At 42.5% G+C, this 14,570-nt stretch overlaps 1 protein-coding gene across 1 annotated transcript in view; it reads right to left on the reverse strand.

Annotated features, from left to right (window-relative positions):
- The window catches only part of LOC140201411 (kunitz-type protease inhibitor 1-like), an 81,518-nt gene that overhangs the window by 14,639 nt on the left and 52,309 nt on the right, over nt 1-14,570 (reverse strand). The window contains exons 6-7 of the mRNA XM_072265479.1: nt 11,445-11,480; nt 1,669-1,794 (exon numbers count right to left, since the gene is read on the reverse strand). Coding sequence (XP_072121580.1) covers nt 1,669-1,794; nt 11,445-11,480 — 162 coding nt within the window. The remainder of the gene's footprint in view (nt 1-1,668; nt 1,795-11,444; nt 11,481-14,570) is intronic.

Consider the following 14,570-nt stretch of genomic DNA (forward strand, 5'->3'; position numbering starts at 1 on the left):
TGACTTAAAAAATACACACAAAATTACCTTAAGGACGAGCACAGAAGTTCTTTTGGTATGTTGACAAAATCTATCCTTCCACCGGAATCAGGGGAACAAATTATTTAGTTTCTTGTAGTTTACCAACACTACATCACATGCAGCTAAGCAAATCTAAAACACTTTATTTATTTTTTATTGACAAACAGTGTGGATTAGGTCCTTTGAGTTGCAACACCTGACAAGCCCCCAATTTAATCCAAGCCTAATCACTGGACAATTTACAATGACACCCTATGGTACACCTTATTAGCTGTAGAGCTCCTTTCGCAGTCTTATGGTCAAGAAAGGTGCCAAATAAATGGAGGGCAATGTATCCCCCACTTGCAGCTTATCAAACTCACTGTATAATTTCTGAGCTTCTCCTATAAAATATGCATCACTTGCGAGTTCCAACACATTGAGATCCCACACTTAAATCGTGTATTCACACCTGGAACAAAGTGGTCCAATCTGTGGGAGATAGAGGAACACGCATTTTCCACCTTGCATGGCCTCAACTCCTCCTCGATTCTCAGCACTCCCTGATTTGAATTGAACTGGAATTACTTTGTTGGGAACGTTACAATGGTACACTATGAAGTAGAGTTTTGTATACTTAGCTGCAAATGGAGGTGTAAATACTGATTGCGAAGCACTTTCCCCATCTGAGCCCTTGCTGAGCATTAGTCACTACTTTGCATTAATTATTCTCCAGTTTTCTGATCACCAGTGATCTCTTTTGATATCATGGGTAGAGCTGAAGCAATTCTAATGATTCAACTCTTTGACAATAACTGCAAAGTCACTGGTTTGAACATTCCCCAGTGTTGTCTCATTCCCCAGGAATGAGAAAATATAATTAAACCTCTTAGTCTCAAACAGTGCCACTAAGAGCAATTCCCAGGAATTTTCAACTTATTTAACCACTCTAATCATTCATAAAGTCATTACAGCAAAGGGGAGAATTCTTGCCTTAGCACACTGAATAGTTTCTCATGGCAATCAGAACAATTATTATGCTCATCTTAGGGGTAAATCTTATTATATCTTCTATGGATTTCACTGCGGTCCTGCCCCTTCTGTTGTGACACTGTAATATTTTCTCAGGGGAAAAGTTTTTTGCATCTTCTGCTGTGCTCCTCCCTACTAGCTCTTCAGTCTCCATTGGATGCGCCGTTACACACTCAGTCCAGAATTCTTCCCTAGGAGAGCCCCATCCTTTCTTGTTACAGGAGAGAGGCAAGGACACAGAATGTCCCATCAAAAACAAGAGGTAGAAGCACAATCCATCCGCAGCAGCTTTGAAAATGGCAGTGGATGAATATCCAACAGGAAAGTCTACAGGAGATTACAGAGTATGTGACTGACTGGAAAGTTCTTTCAAAAAGCTGTCAGAATTTTTGCACATATGAATGGTCTTCCTTGGCAATTTGAGATGCTTTAGGGAGACAGGTGGAAATTAACAGAGTGGAAAGGAGGCTAGTGGCTTCATTCTGTGACTGCGAAAGAGCAGAGTATTCAACAGGAGATAGAAGAGTCCTCCACACCCTCGGCTATTTGCACAAAGGTTGAAAAAGGAGAATCTCAGAGTTGTATCCTGCATACATACTCCGATAATAAATGAACCTTTGAGCAAGCAGTACTCACTGTGTTCACAGCCAGATTCATCTGAGCTATCTCTGCATTGGGAAGTTCCATCGCACTCCAGGTTACGATCAATGCAACAGTTGTCTGCGCACTTAAACTGCTGCTCAGTGCATTCTTTGGTGCAGCCTGTGGGGTGAGGGGCAAGTGAACAGAGGTCAGGAGGAAATGGTTAAGGATTTGAACGACAGAATTGTGCAGAGGAACCCCAGCACATTGATCACTGTCAGTCACAAACTTATCAAACCCGTGCCTGGTAGATCTTGCTGGCGAAGGGCCTACAGCACCATCACTTCATTCCCAAGCTTACGCAGTGGAGGAGCTAAAGCACTCTCAACACCAGTGATAAAAGGCATTAATAATAACGTGAACAAATAAAATCAGCTGAAAATACAGAAATTCTTCAATAATTTAAAAGACAGAACTTATAATCCTCACTCTTCTTCCTTACAGCCCTGAAGTCCCAATGGGGCTTCAGATCCTGGGCACAGGGTTCTGGAACTCATTGGCAGACAATCTCTGCAAGATTGAACTCTGCCATTAGACGCATGAAATCTCCAATGAAGGAATATAGTGACAGACACAACTGTGCGAGACTACATTTGCACAAGTCTCTGGTATTTAATAGACAAGTGTTTATGGAGTCAAAGAGAAATACTGTAAGATCATAGGAGCAGGATTAGGCCATTCGGCTCATCGAGTCTCCTCCACTATTCCATCATGGCTGATTTATTTTCTCCCTCAACCCCATTCTCCTGCCCTCTGCCCATAACCTTTGACACCTTGACTAATCAGGAACTCATCAACCTCCGCTTTAAATGTACTCAATGACTTGGCCTCCATAGACATCTGTGACAATGAATTCCTCAGATTCACTGCCCTCTAGCTAAAGAAATTCCTCCTCACCTCTGTTCTAAATGGACCTCCCTCTATTCAGAGGTTATACTGAATCCTAGGCCTCCCCACTGGAGGAAACTCATTCTTCACATACACTCCATCTAGGTATTTCAATATTCAATGGGTTTCAATGAGACCCCTCCCCCCCTCTACCTTCTAAACTCTAGTGAGTACAGGCCCAGGGCTATCAAATGGTCCTCAGATGTTAACTCTTCCATTCCCAGAATCATTCTAATGAACTTCTTCTGGACCCTCTCCATGCCAGCACATCTTTTCTTAGATAAGGAGCCTAAAACAGCTCACAATACTCCAAGTGCGGTCTGACTAATGCCCTATAAAGCCTCAGCGTGACATCCTTGCTCTTATATTCTAGTCCTCTCGAAATGAATACCAATGTTGTATTTGCCTTCTTTACCACCAACTCAACCTGCAAGTTGACCTTCAAGAAATCCTGCACAAGGACTCAGGTCCTTTTGCACCTCTGATTTTTGAATTTTCTCCCCACTTAGAAAACTGCCCACACCTTACATCCTTCTACCAAAGTGCAACACCATACACTTCCTTAGATGTTATTCCATCTGCCACTTCTTTGCCCATTCTCCCAATCTGACTAAGTTCTTCTGCATCCTCCTTGGTTCTTCAACACTACTTGCCCCACTGCTTATTCTGCAGACATGGCCACAGAGCCATCAATTAGCATATTAAGTGAAAAGAAGAGGTCCCAACACTTAAACCTGTGGAACTCCACTAGACACTGGCAGCCAACCAGAAAGTGCCCTTTATTCCCAGTCCTTGCCTCCTGTCAGTCAGCCAAACTTCTATTGATACTGGTATACTTCCTGTATACCAGGGACTCTCATCTTGTCAAGCAGCCTCACGTGTGGCACCTTGTCAAGGCCTTCTGAAAATTCAAGTAAACAACATCCACCCGATTCTCCTTCGTCTACCCTGCCTGTTATTTCCCCAAAGACTTCCAATAGATTTGTCAGGCAAGATTCCCCATAAGGAAACTGTATTGAATTTGGCCTATTTTAATATGTGCCTCCAAGAACCCCAAAACCTCATCCTTAATAACAGACTCCAACCTCTCAGCAACCAATAAAGTCAGACTAACAGGTGACTTGCTTACCTTCAGACCTTTCAGCTTTCCAAGCAACTTCTCCTTAGTAACAGCAGCTACACTCAATCCTGCCCTTCGATCCTCTTGAATTTGTGGCATACGACTGGGGCCTTCCATTGTGAAGATCGACGAACCCAGAGGAAACCCAGGTGGCCACAGGGAGAAAAGGCTAACTCATGAGTGGCTAGGATTAACAGAAAAATCCAAGCCAAAGTACGTTTAAAGGCAAAATGTTTTTATTCTGCTCTTATTTTTATCTTTACTCTTGTGGTTGACAGCAGAACAGCAATGGCTGGAGTTTCTGGGAGCAATTTGGAAGGTGCAGGATAAATACATCCCAGAGGGAGGATGAGGCAACCATGGCTGACAAGGGAATGCATAAAAGCTAAAGAGAAGGTATATAATACAGCAAAAGTCAGCAGGAAGTTAGAGGATTGGGAAACTTTAAAAAAAACAACAAAAGGCAACTAAACAAGCAACAAGCTGAAATATGAAGGTAAGCTAGCCGATAATATAAAAGTAGATACAAAAAGTTATTTTATGTATATAAAGAATAAGAGAGGTGAGAGTAGATATTGGACCACTGGAAAATGATGTTGGCGAGGTAGGAATGGGGGACAAAAAAAAAAAGGCAAACAAACTAAAGTAGAAGAAATCGATATATCATTTTAGATACTGTTGGAGAGGTTGACCTGACAGAGGAAGACCATAGCAAACGGGACTCTGGCATTCTGCCCAGTGCCATGATCAAGAGAGCAAGGAGAAATGCAGTACTTATAGGGGATTCCATAGTGAGGGGAACAGACAAGATATTCTGTGAGCCAAACAAGGATACCCGGATTGTGTGTTGCCTCCCTGGTGCCAGGGTACGGGATGTCTCAGATCGGGTCCAGAGTATTCTGAGGAGAGAGGGCGAGCAGTCAGAAGTCTTGGTACATGTTGGTACCAATGACATAGACAGAAAAAGAGAGGAGGTCCTGAAGGAAGATTACTGGGAGCTAGGAAGAAAATTGAAAAGCCGGACCTCCAGAGTAATAATCTCAGGATTACTGCCTGAGCCACGCGCTAATGATGGTAAGAATAGCAGAGTTAAGCAGATGAATGTGTTGCTAAGTAACTGGTACAGGGGGCAGGGCTTCAAATTCTTGGATCATTGGGATCTATTTTGGGGGAAGTATGACTTATAGAAAAACAATGGGTTACACCTAAACTCAAAGGGTACTAATATCCTGGCGGGATTGTTTAAAATAGCTATTAGGGAGGGTTTAATCTAAATTGGCAAGGGGAAGGAAACCAGGGTGTTAGGGTCGAGGAAGAGGAGACTAGAAATAAGTCAAAGATACTGTGCAGCAAAGATGGCAAGAAGGACAGGCAGGTAAATAGACAGAATGATTTGGTGTGCGATAGAAATATAGCAAAATCGGTAACAGATACTGATCTAAATGTACTGTACGTGCAGCATTAGAAATAAAGTGGATGACTTGTTGTACAGCTACAAGTTAAAAGATATGACATTGTGGCCATCACCAAGTCATGGCTAAATGATGGATGTGATTGGGAGCTGAATGCCCAAGGATACATAGTGTATAGGAAAGATAGGAAGATAGGTAAAGGGGGTGGTGTGGCCCTGATGGTAAGCAACAATATCAAATCACTAGAAAGAAGGAATTCAGAAGGATCATAGGATCATCAAAGGATCAGAAGAGGTAGAATCCTTATGGGTCTAGTTAAGAAATGGCAAGGTAAAAAGACACTAATAGCAGTTATATACAGGCCTCCAAACAGCAGCTGGGATGTGGACTACAAGTTACAGCTGGAAATAGAAAAAGCATGTCAGAAGGAAAATGTCAAGCTAATTATGGGGGATTTTAATATGAAAGTGGATTGGGAAAGTCAGGAAGGTACTGAATCTCAGGAGAGGGAGTTTGTAGAATGCCTATGGGATGGCTTTTTGGAGCAGCTTGTCCATAAGCCCACCAGGAGATCAGCTGTTTTGGATTGGGTGCTGTGTAATGAACCTGAGGCGATTAGGGAGCTGGAGGTAATGGAACCCCTTGGAAGAAGTGATCATAATATGATTGAGTTCAGTTTCAAATTTGAAAAGGAGAAGCTGGTATTAGGTCTATCGATATTTCAGTGGAACAAAGGAAATTACAGTGGTATGAGAGAGGAACTGGCCCAAGTCGATTGGAGAACTAAGCTAGATGGAGGGACGGTACAGCAGAATTGGATGAAATTCCTACAAGAAATAAGGAAAGTGCAGGAAAAATATATTCCAAGAAAAAAGAAAATCATGAGTGGAAAAATGGCACAAATGTGGCTAACGAGAGAAGTTAAGGCTAAAATAAAAGCAAAAGAGATGGCATACAAGGAAGCAAAAATTAGTGGGAAAACTGAGGACTGGACGACTTTTAAAAACTTACAGAAGGAAACTAAGAAAGACATTAGGAAAGAAAAGATGAATTATGAAAGGAAGTTGGCAATTAACATAAAAAAGGATACTAGGAGTTTTTTTTAAATATATGAAGAATAAAAGAGTGACACGGGTAGATATAGGACCGATTGAAAATGATGCTGGAAAATTATAATGGGTGACAAAGAGATGGCAGTGGAACTAAATGAGTATTTTGCGTCAGTCTTCACAGTGGAAGACATTAGCAACATACCTGATAGCCAGAGGTCTCAGGGAATAGAATTAGGTACAGTCAAGATTACTAGAGAGAAAGTGTTTGGGAAGCTAAATGGACTGAGAATAGATAAGTCTCCCAGACCAGATGAGGTGCACCCACGGGTTCTGAAGGCTTTGGAGTTTGTGGAGGCATTGGAAATGATCTTCCAGGAATCAATAGACTCTGGCATGGTTCCGGAGGACTGAAAGGTCGCAAATGTAGTTTCACTGTTTAAGAAAAGAGGGAGGCAGCAAAAAGAAAATTACAGACCTATTAGTTTGACATCGGTAGTTGGAAAGTTATTGGAATCGATCCTCAAGTACGAGGTTATGAAATACTTTGAGGTGCATGACAAGATAGGCCCAAGCCAGCATGGTTTCATGAAGGGAAGATCCTGCCTCACCAACCTATTGGAATTTTTTGAGGTAATCTCAAATAAGATTGACAAGGGAGAGGCTGCGGATGTTGTGTATTTGGATATTCAAAAGGCCTTCGATAAGGTGCCGCATAAGAGGCTGCTTAATAAGATGAGAGGCCATGGAATTACAGGAAAGATATTGGAATGGGTGGAGCATTGGCTGATAGGCCGAAAGCAAAGGGTAGGAATAAAGGGATCCTATTCCGATTGGTTGCCGGTTGCTAGTGGTGCTCCGCAGGGGTCGGTGTTGGGGCCGCTTCTTTTTACAATGTATATCGATGATTTAGATTATGGATTAAATGGTTTTGTGGTTAAGTCTGCGGATGACACCAAGATGTGGAGGAGCAGGAAGTGTTGAAGAAACACAAAGGTTGCAGAGAGACTTGGTCAGTTTAGGAGAGTGGTCAAAGAAATGGCAGATGAGATACAATGTTGAGAAATGTACGGTTGTACATTTTGGAAGAAATAATCGCGCAGATTATTACTTAGGTGGGGAGACAATTCAAAAATCGGAAGTGCAAAGGGACTTGGGGGTCCTCGTGCAGGATACCCTAAAGGTTAACCGCTAGGTTGGATTGGCAGTAAGGAAAGCGAATGCTATGTTGGCATTCAATTCAAGAGGAATAGTGTAAGGAGGTGTTGATGAGGCTTTATGGGGCACTGGTGAGACCTCATTTGGAATACTGTGTGCAGTTTTGGGCTCCCTATCTTAGAAGGGATGTACTGATGTTGGCGAGGGTTCAGAGAAGATTTACGAGGATGATTCCTGGAATGCAGGGGCTAACATATGAGGAGCGTTTGTTGGTTCTTGAACTGTATTCATTAGAGTATAGAAGAATGAGAGGGGATCTCATAGAAACATTTCGAATGTTGAAAAGGTTGGACAGAGTAGATGTGGAAAGGCTGTTTCCCTTGGTGGGTGAGTCCACGACAAGAGGCCACAGTCTTAGAATTAGAGGGTACCCATTTAAAACAGAGATGAGGAGAAATTTTTTTAGCCAGAGGGCCGTGGATTTATGGAATTCGTTGCCACATATGGATGTGGAGGCCTGATCATTGAGGGTGTTTAAGGAGGAGATTGATAGGTATCTAATTAGTCAGGGTATCAAGTGATATGGAGAAAAAGCCGGAAATTGGAACTAGATGGGAGAACAGTTTAGCTCATGGTAGAGTGGCGGAGCAGGCTCGATGGACCGAATGGCCTACTTCTGCTCCTTTGTCTTGTGATCTTGTGAGGTATTTTGCATCAGCCTTCACTGTGGAAGACACCAGCAATATGTCAGCAATTCAACACTGTCAGGAGGAGAAGCGAGTTATTACTAAGGAGAAGGTGCTTGGGAAGCTGGAAGGTGTGAAGGTAGATAAGTCACCTGGATCAGATTGATGCCAACCCAGGGTTCCGAGAGAGGTAGCCAAAGAAAATATGGAGGCATTAGTAGTGGTCCTTCAAGAATCACTAGATTCTGGAACGTTTCCAGAGGACTGGAAAATTGCAAAGGTCACTCCACTCTTTAAGGAGGGAGGGAGAGAGGCAAAATAAAAGAAATGATAGGCCAATTAGTCTGACTTCAGTGGTTGGGAAGAGTTGGAGTCCATTAATAAGGATGAGGTTTCAGAATACTTGGAGGCACATGATAAAATAGGCCAAAGTCAGCATGGTTTCCTTAAGGGGAAATCTTGCCTGACCAATCTGGATAAAGAAAGGAATGTCAGTGGATGTTGTTTACTTGAATATTCAGAAGGCCTTTGACAAAGTACCACATATGAGGCAGCTAAACAAGAGCCCATGGTATTACAGGAAAGATACAAGCATGCATACAAGATTGTCCCACTGGCGGGAAGCAAAGAATGAGAATAAAGGGCAGTTTTTTGGTTGGCTGCCATTGTGTATTGATGTTCCACAGGGGTCAGTGATGGGACTGCTTCTTTTGTTATATGTTAATGGTTTGGATGACAGAATTGATGGCTTTGTGACCAAGTTTCCAGAAGATACAAAGATAGGTGGAGGGGCAGGCTGTGTTGAGAAAGCAGGGAGTCTGCAAAAGGATGTGGAAAGATGAGGGGAATTGGCAAAGAAGTAGCAGATGGAATATAGTGTAGGAAAGTGTGTAGTCATGCAATTTGGTAGAAGGAATAAAAGCATAAAATATTTTCTAAACAGAGAGAAAATACAAAAATAAGAGGTGCAAAGGGACTTGGTGTCCTCATGCAGGAGTCCCTATAGGTTAACTTGCAGGCTGAGTCTAGTACTGTTAAGTTCAGTTGCAATGTTATATTTAAGTTTGCTGATGACACCACAGTTGTGGGCTGAATCAAAGGTGGTGAAGATTCAGCATATTGAAAATCTGGCTGAACAGTTCACAATAACAACCTCTTACTCAATGTCAGCAAGACCAAAGAGTTGATTATTGAGTTGGAGGAGGAGGAAGAAACTGGAGGTCTATGAGCCAGTCCTCATCAGGGGATAAGGAGTGGAGAGGGCCAGCAACTTTAATGTCCTCCGTGTTAGTTTTTTCAGAGGATCTGCTTGAACTCAGCACATAACTATCAGTACAAAGAAGGCACAGTATCACCTCTACTTTCTTGGAAGTTTGCACAAATTCAGCATGTCATCTAAAACTTTTATAGATCCACAATGGAGAATATACAGAATGGCTAAATCATGGTGTGGTACAAAAACACCAATTCCCTCTAAACAGAAAAACATACAAAAAGTAGTGGATACAGCCCAGTCCATCTCCGGTGAAACCTTCCCCCCACCATTGAGTATATTCACAAGAAGAGCAGTCGCAGGAGAGCAGCATCCATCATCAAGGACCCCCACCATCTGGACATGCTCTCTTCTCACTGCCGCCATCAGGAAGGAGGTACAGGAGCCTCAGGTCCCACACCACCAGGTTCAGGAACAGTTATTAGCCCTCAAACATCAGGCTCTTGAACCAGAGGAATTAACTTCACTCACCCCAACACTGAACTGATTTCACAATCTGTGGACTCACTTTTAAGGACTCTACAACCCAAGTTCTTGATATTTATTGCTTACTAATTATTATTATTATTTTCTTTTTTTGCACTTCATAGTTTGTTAAATTTTGCACATTGGTTGCTTGTCTGTCTTTGTCTTGTGTGGTTTTTCATTGATTATATTACATTTCTTTGTATCTACTGTGAATGCCCACAAGAAAATGAATGTCAGGGTAGCATATAGTGACATATATACACTATGATAATAGATTTACTTTGGACTTTGAATCGCAGTTAAGAAAGGCAAATGCAATGTTAGCATTCGTTTTGAGAGGAATAGAATACAAAAGCAATGATGTAATGCTGAGGCTTTATAAGACAGTCAGACCACACCTGGAGTGTTGTGAGCAGTTTGGGACGCTCTAAGAATTAATGTGCTGGCATTGGAGAGGGTTCAGAGAAGATTCACAAGAATTATCCCAGGAATGAAAGGGTTAACACCTAATGAGTGTTTGATGTCTCTTGTTCTGTCGTCACTGGAGCTTAGAAGGATGAAGTGGGATCTCATTGAATGGTATTGAATATTGAAGGGCCCAGATAGAACGGATGTGGAGTGGTTGTTTCCTATAATGGGGAGTCGAGGACCACTGGGCACAGCCTCAGAATAGAAGGACGTCGACTTAAGACAGTGATGAGGAGGAATCTCTTTAATCTGATGAATCTGTGAAATTCATTGCCACGATGTAGAGGCTAAATCATTCAATGTAGTTAAAGTGAAAGTTTATATAGGTTCTTAATTAGTAAGGGTGTCAAAGGTTATAAGGAGCAGGCAGGAGAAAGAAGTTGAGAGGGATGAAAAAAAAATCAGTCATGATGGAATGGTAGAGCAGACTCAATGGGACAAATGGCCTAATTCTGCTCCAATGACTGACGGTATTACTTCTCATTTCACAATCTCTAAATACTGTATGGTTTGACAAGCACCTCCCAGGTCCTCATCCAAAAGGTTAGTCTTCACGTGCTTAGACTGGTTGTAGGCTGATTCACCTTGGAGAGGCATCATAAGATAATTCAAGTCTAAGCTTACTGATCTGAGGAAACACTCCAAAACCCACCAGCGTCCAACCATTTCTTAAATGAAGCATCCACTGGACCATTTGCAAGGGTATTCCATGCATTGATACAGTTCATAACATAATCCTAAATTTACCTCTTGCCAGTATGAGTTTGTATTCCACTAGCCATTCTGATCCAATTTAGTTTTAAGTATCACCTCTTCCTATCCTGTTTACTGAGTCACATGCAATGTCACACTTTGGGCATGTTCTTTCTAAATCACAGAGCCCAAGTTTCCCAGTTCGTTTGCCATAAAAGGACCAAAAAGATCAGAAAACACATGGACTATTTTCTGGAGCTGCCTATAGTTGTTGAGTCGCACCCAAATCTAGATGACAATAAAAGAGGACTACATGTCTTCATAATCATAAATCTCAGAAACCAGGAGTGGAAATCTGATAGATTGTGTTCCTTTGACCGTGACATCTACCTTCAATGTTTCATTTGTCTCAATGCATTTATGGGAAGTTGCTCCGTGCATTCATTTTGAAAGTACTTTTCTTTAAAGTACACTTGAGGATGACGGTATATATACGTGTGAGTTCTCTTACAGTCTGAGAAGCACTTGAAAATTCAAAAAAACAGTGATACTCACGTGGAAGATCTGATCTGTGTGAAGACTTGGCATCATCTGAAAGACAGAGAATGGAGGTTAGTTCCACATTTCATTTAGACAAAGGATACCGCCAGGTCTCTGCCAACTCTCAGAGTAATCCCATCTTTTCTGCTGCCCCAGCCACAATATTCACTGTAACCTATTCTCTATCAATTCTCGCCAGATTTTACCACTCACCTACACATGAATTTACAGCAACCAACTAACCTACCAACCTGCACTTTTTTGGGATGTGAGAGTAACTGGAGCATGGGGAGAATGTAAAATTTCTGCAAATTTTACAAGAACTTGGCTCCCTGGAGCTGTGAGTCAGCACCTGCTGCAACATCGAGCCATTAGAATACCCATGGCCGTCCAAAGAGTTGGAAACTTCTCTACTAGTCACAATAACCTCTCCCATGTTGGACTGCACCCAATCAGTGAACAGGAACACAAGAAGTGGCAATTCCAGTGGTGAAAATTTAAAAAAGCAGCACTTTACAGCAGCTTTCAGAGTTGGGCTGTGCCCTATCAGTGAAAAGAATTCATGAGAAAGGGCGAATAAAAATACTTCAGGAGCAAGCGGAGCAGCCTTTGTTGGAGTGGCAATTGTGTGAGCGGGTCAGTGTTGAAGTGGCTTTAGCTCATCAGGCTTGGACAAGTTAGGTTTTATCATCTTCTTTATTCTTCATTTCTCATCTGTTAGGACATTATTAATTCAGTCTGAATGACTCCAGGAGTTGTGTTTTGTTCCATGTGTGAAATCAGAATAATAGACCTCCAGCCCCCTGGATAACCACATCTGGACCAAGTGCACTGACCTGCAGTCTCTCAGAGAATGTGGTAAGGAACTGGAGCTGCAGCTCAATAACCTTCAGCTTACACAGGAGACTGAGGAAATGACAGATAGGGAGGAAGTCACCCCTAGATTGCAGGGGCCAGGTAACTGGGTGACTGTCTGGGAAAGAAGGGAAAGGTGCAACGAGTAGAGATTATGCTTTTGGCCATTACCCCCAATTAGAAGTATACCCCTTTGGATACTGTTGAGTAGGATGACCTACAAGGGGGGAGCTCAGCTACCACTGAGTCTGGCGCTGTGGCTCAGAAGAGAAGAGAGATGAAGAGGACTGCAGTAGTGATAGGAGACTCCAGTGTTAGAGGAATAGAAATGAGATTCTGTGGATGCAATAGACATACCTGGATGGTGTGTTGCCTCCCAGGTGCCAGGGTCAGGGATGTCTCGGATCAGGTCCACAGCATTCTAAAGGGGGTAGGTGAGCAGCTAGAACTCTTTGTACACATTGGCACCAGTGACAGAGACAGGAAAAGGGAGGAGGTCCTGAAGAAAGATTTCAGGGACCTAAACAGAAAGCTGAAAAGCAGGACCTCCAGGGCAGTAATCTCTGGGTTGCTGCCTGTGCCACATACCAGTGCGGGTAAGAATGGGATAATTTGGCAGGTGACCGCGTGGCTGAGCAACTGATGTTGGGGGTAAAAGGTTCAGATTTCTGCATCATTGGGATCTGTTCTGGGGAAGGTATGAGCTGTACAAAAGGGCCAGGCTACACCTGAGCCCAAAGGGGACCAATATCCTTATGGACAGGTTTGCTTGGGTTGTTTGGAAGCGTTTAAACTAATTTGACAGGGGGATGGGAACTGGGGTGATAGGGCTAAGATGGAGTAATTGGTTTACAAACAGAAGCAGTGTGTAGTGAGACTGCTAGAAAGGACAGGCTGATGATAGGGCAAAATTGCAGTCAGTGGGATGAGCTGCAATGAAAATGGAGGACAAAATCAAAAAAGGGTCAATACAGGACTGAAGGTGTTATATTTGAATGCATGCAGTATATGGAATAAGGTAGAATTTGTAGCACAGTTACAGATTGGCCTGTATGAAGTTGTGGGCATCACTGAATTGTGGCTGAAAGAAGATTAGCATCCAAGAATACACATTATATTGAAAGGACAGGCAGGTAGTCAGAGGGGATGGCGTGACTCTGTTGGTAAAAATGAAATCAAATTATTAGAAAGAGGTGACATCTGATTGACAGGTATAGAATCGGTGTGGGTAGAACTAAGAAGCTGCAAGGGTAAAAAGACCTTGTTGGGAGCTATATATAGACCTCTGAACAGTAGCAAAGATATGGTCTACAAATTACAATGGAAGGTTGAAAATGCATGCCAAAAGGGCAATGTTATGATGGTCATGGGAAATTTCAATATGTAGGTAGACTGGGAAAATCAGGTTGCTGCTGGATCCCAAGCAGGGGAATTTGTTGAATGCCTATTAGACTTTTTAGAGCAATTCGTGGTTGAGCCCGCTAGGGGATTAACCTTTCTGGATTGGGTACAATTAACCACAATTGATTAGAGAGCTTATGGTAAAGGAACCCTTAGGAGAAATTGATCATAGTATGACAGAATTCTCCCTGCAATCTGGGAAGGAGAAGATAAATCAGAGGTATCAGTATTAGAGTGGTGTAAAGGGAATTACAGAGGCATGAAAGAGCTGGCCAAAATTGATTGGAAGGGAACACTAGCAGGGATGATGGTAGAGCAGCAAGGGCTGGAGTTTCTAGAAGTAATTTCGAATACAGATGCTCGACACTCCAGGGTTCTGAAAGAGCTGCCTGAAGAGATTGTGGGGGCATTAGTAATAATCTTTCAAGAATCAATGTACTCTGGCACAGTTCCAGAGAACTGTAAAATTGCAAATGTCACACCACTCTTCAAGAAGGGAGAGAGGCAGAAGAAAGGAACTTATAGGCCAGTTAGCCTGACCTTAGTGGTTGGGAAGATGTTGGAGTTGATTGTTAAGGATGGGGTTTTGAGGTACTTGGAGGCATGTGATAAAATAGGCCACAGTCAGCATGGTTAATCTTGCCTGACAAACCCATCGGAATTATTTGATGAAATAACAGGTAGGATAGACAAAGGAGAATCAGTGGATGTTAACAACAGGAATTCTGCAGATGCTGGAAATTCAAGCAACACACATCAAAGTTGCTGGTGAATGCAGCAGGCCAGGCAGCAACTTTGATGTGTGTTGTCAGTGGATGTTGTTAACTTGGATTTTCAAACAGTCTTTGACAAAGTGCTGCATATGAAGCTGATTAACAAGGTAAG

Source organism: Mobula birostris, chromosome 1 (genome assembly GCF_030028105.1).
Source record: "Mobula birostris isolate sMobBir1 chromosome 1, sMobBir1.hap1, whole genome shotgun sequence".
Lineage (NCBI taxonomy): Eukaryota > Metazoa > Chordata > Chondrichthyes > Myliobatiformes > Myliobatidae > Mobula > Mobula birostris.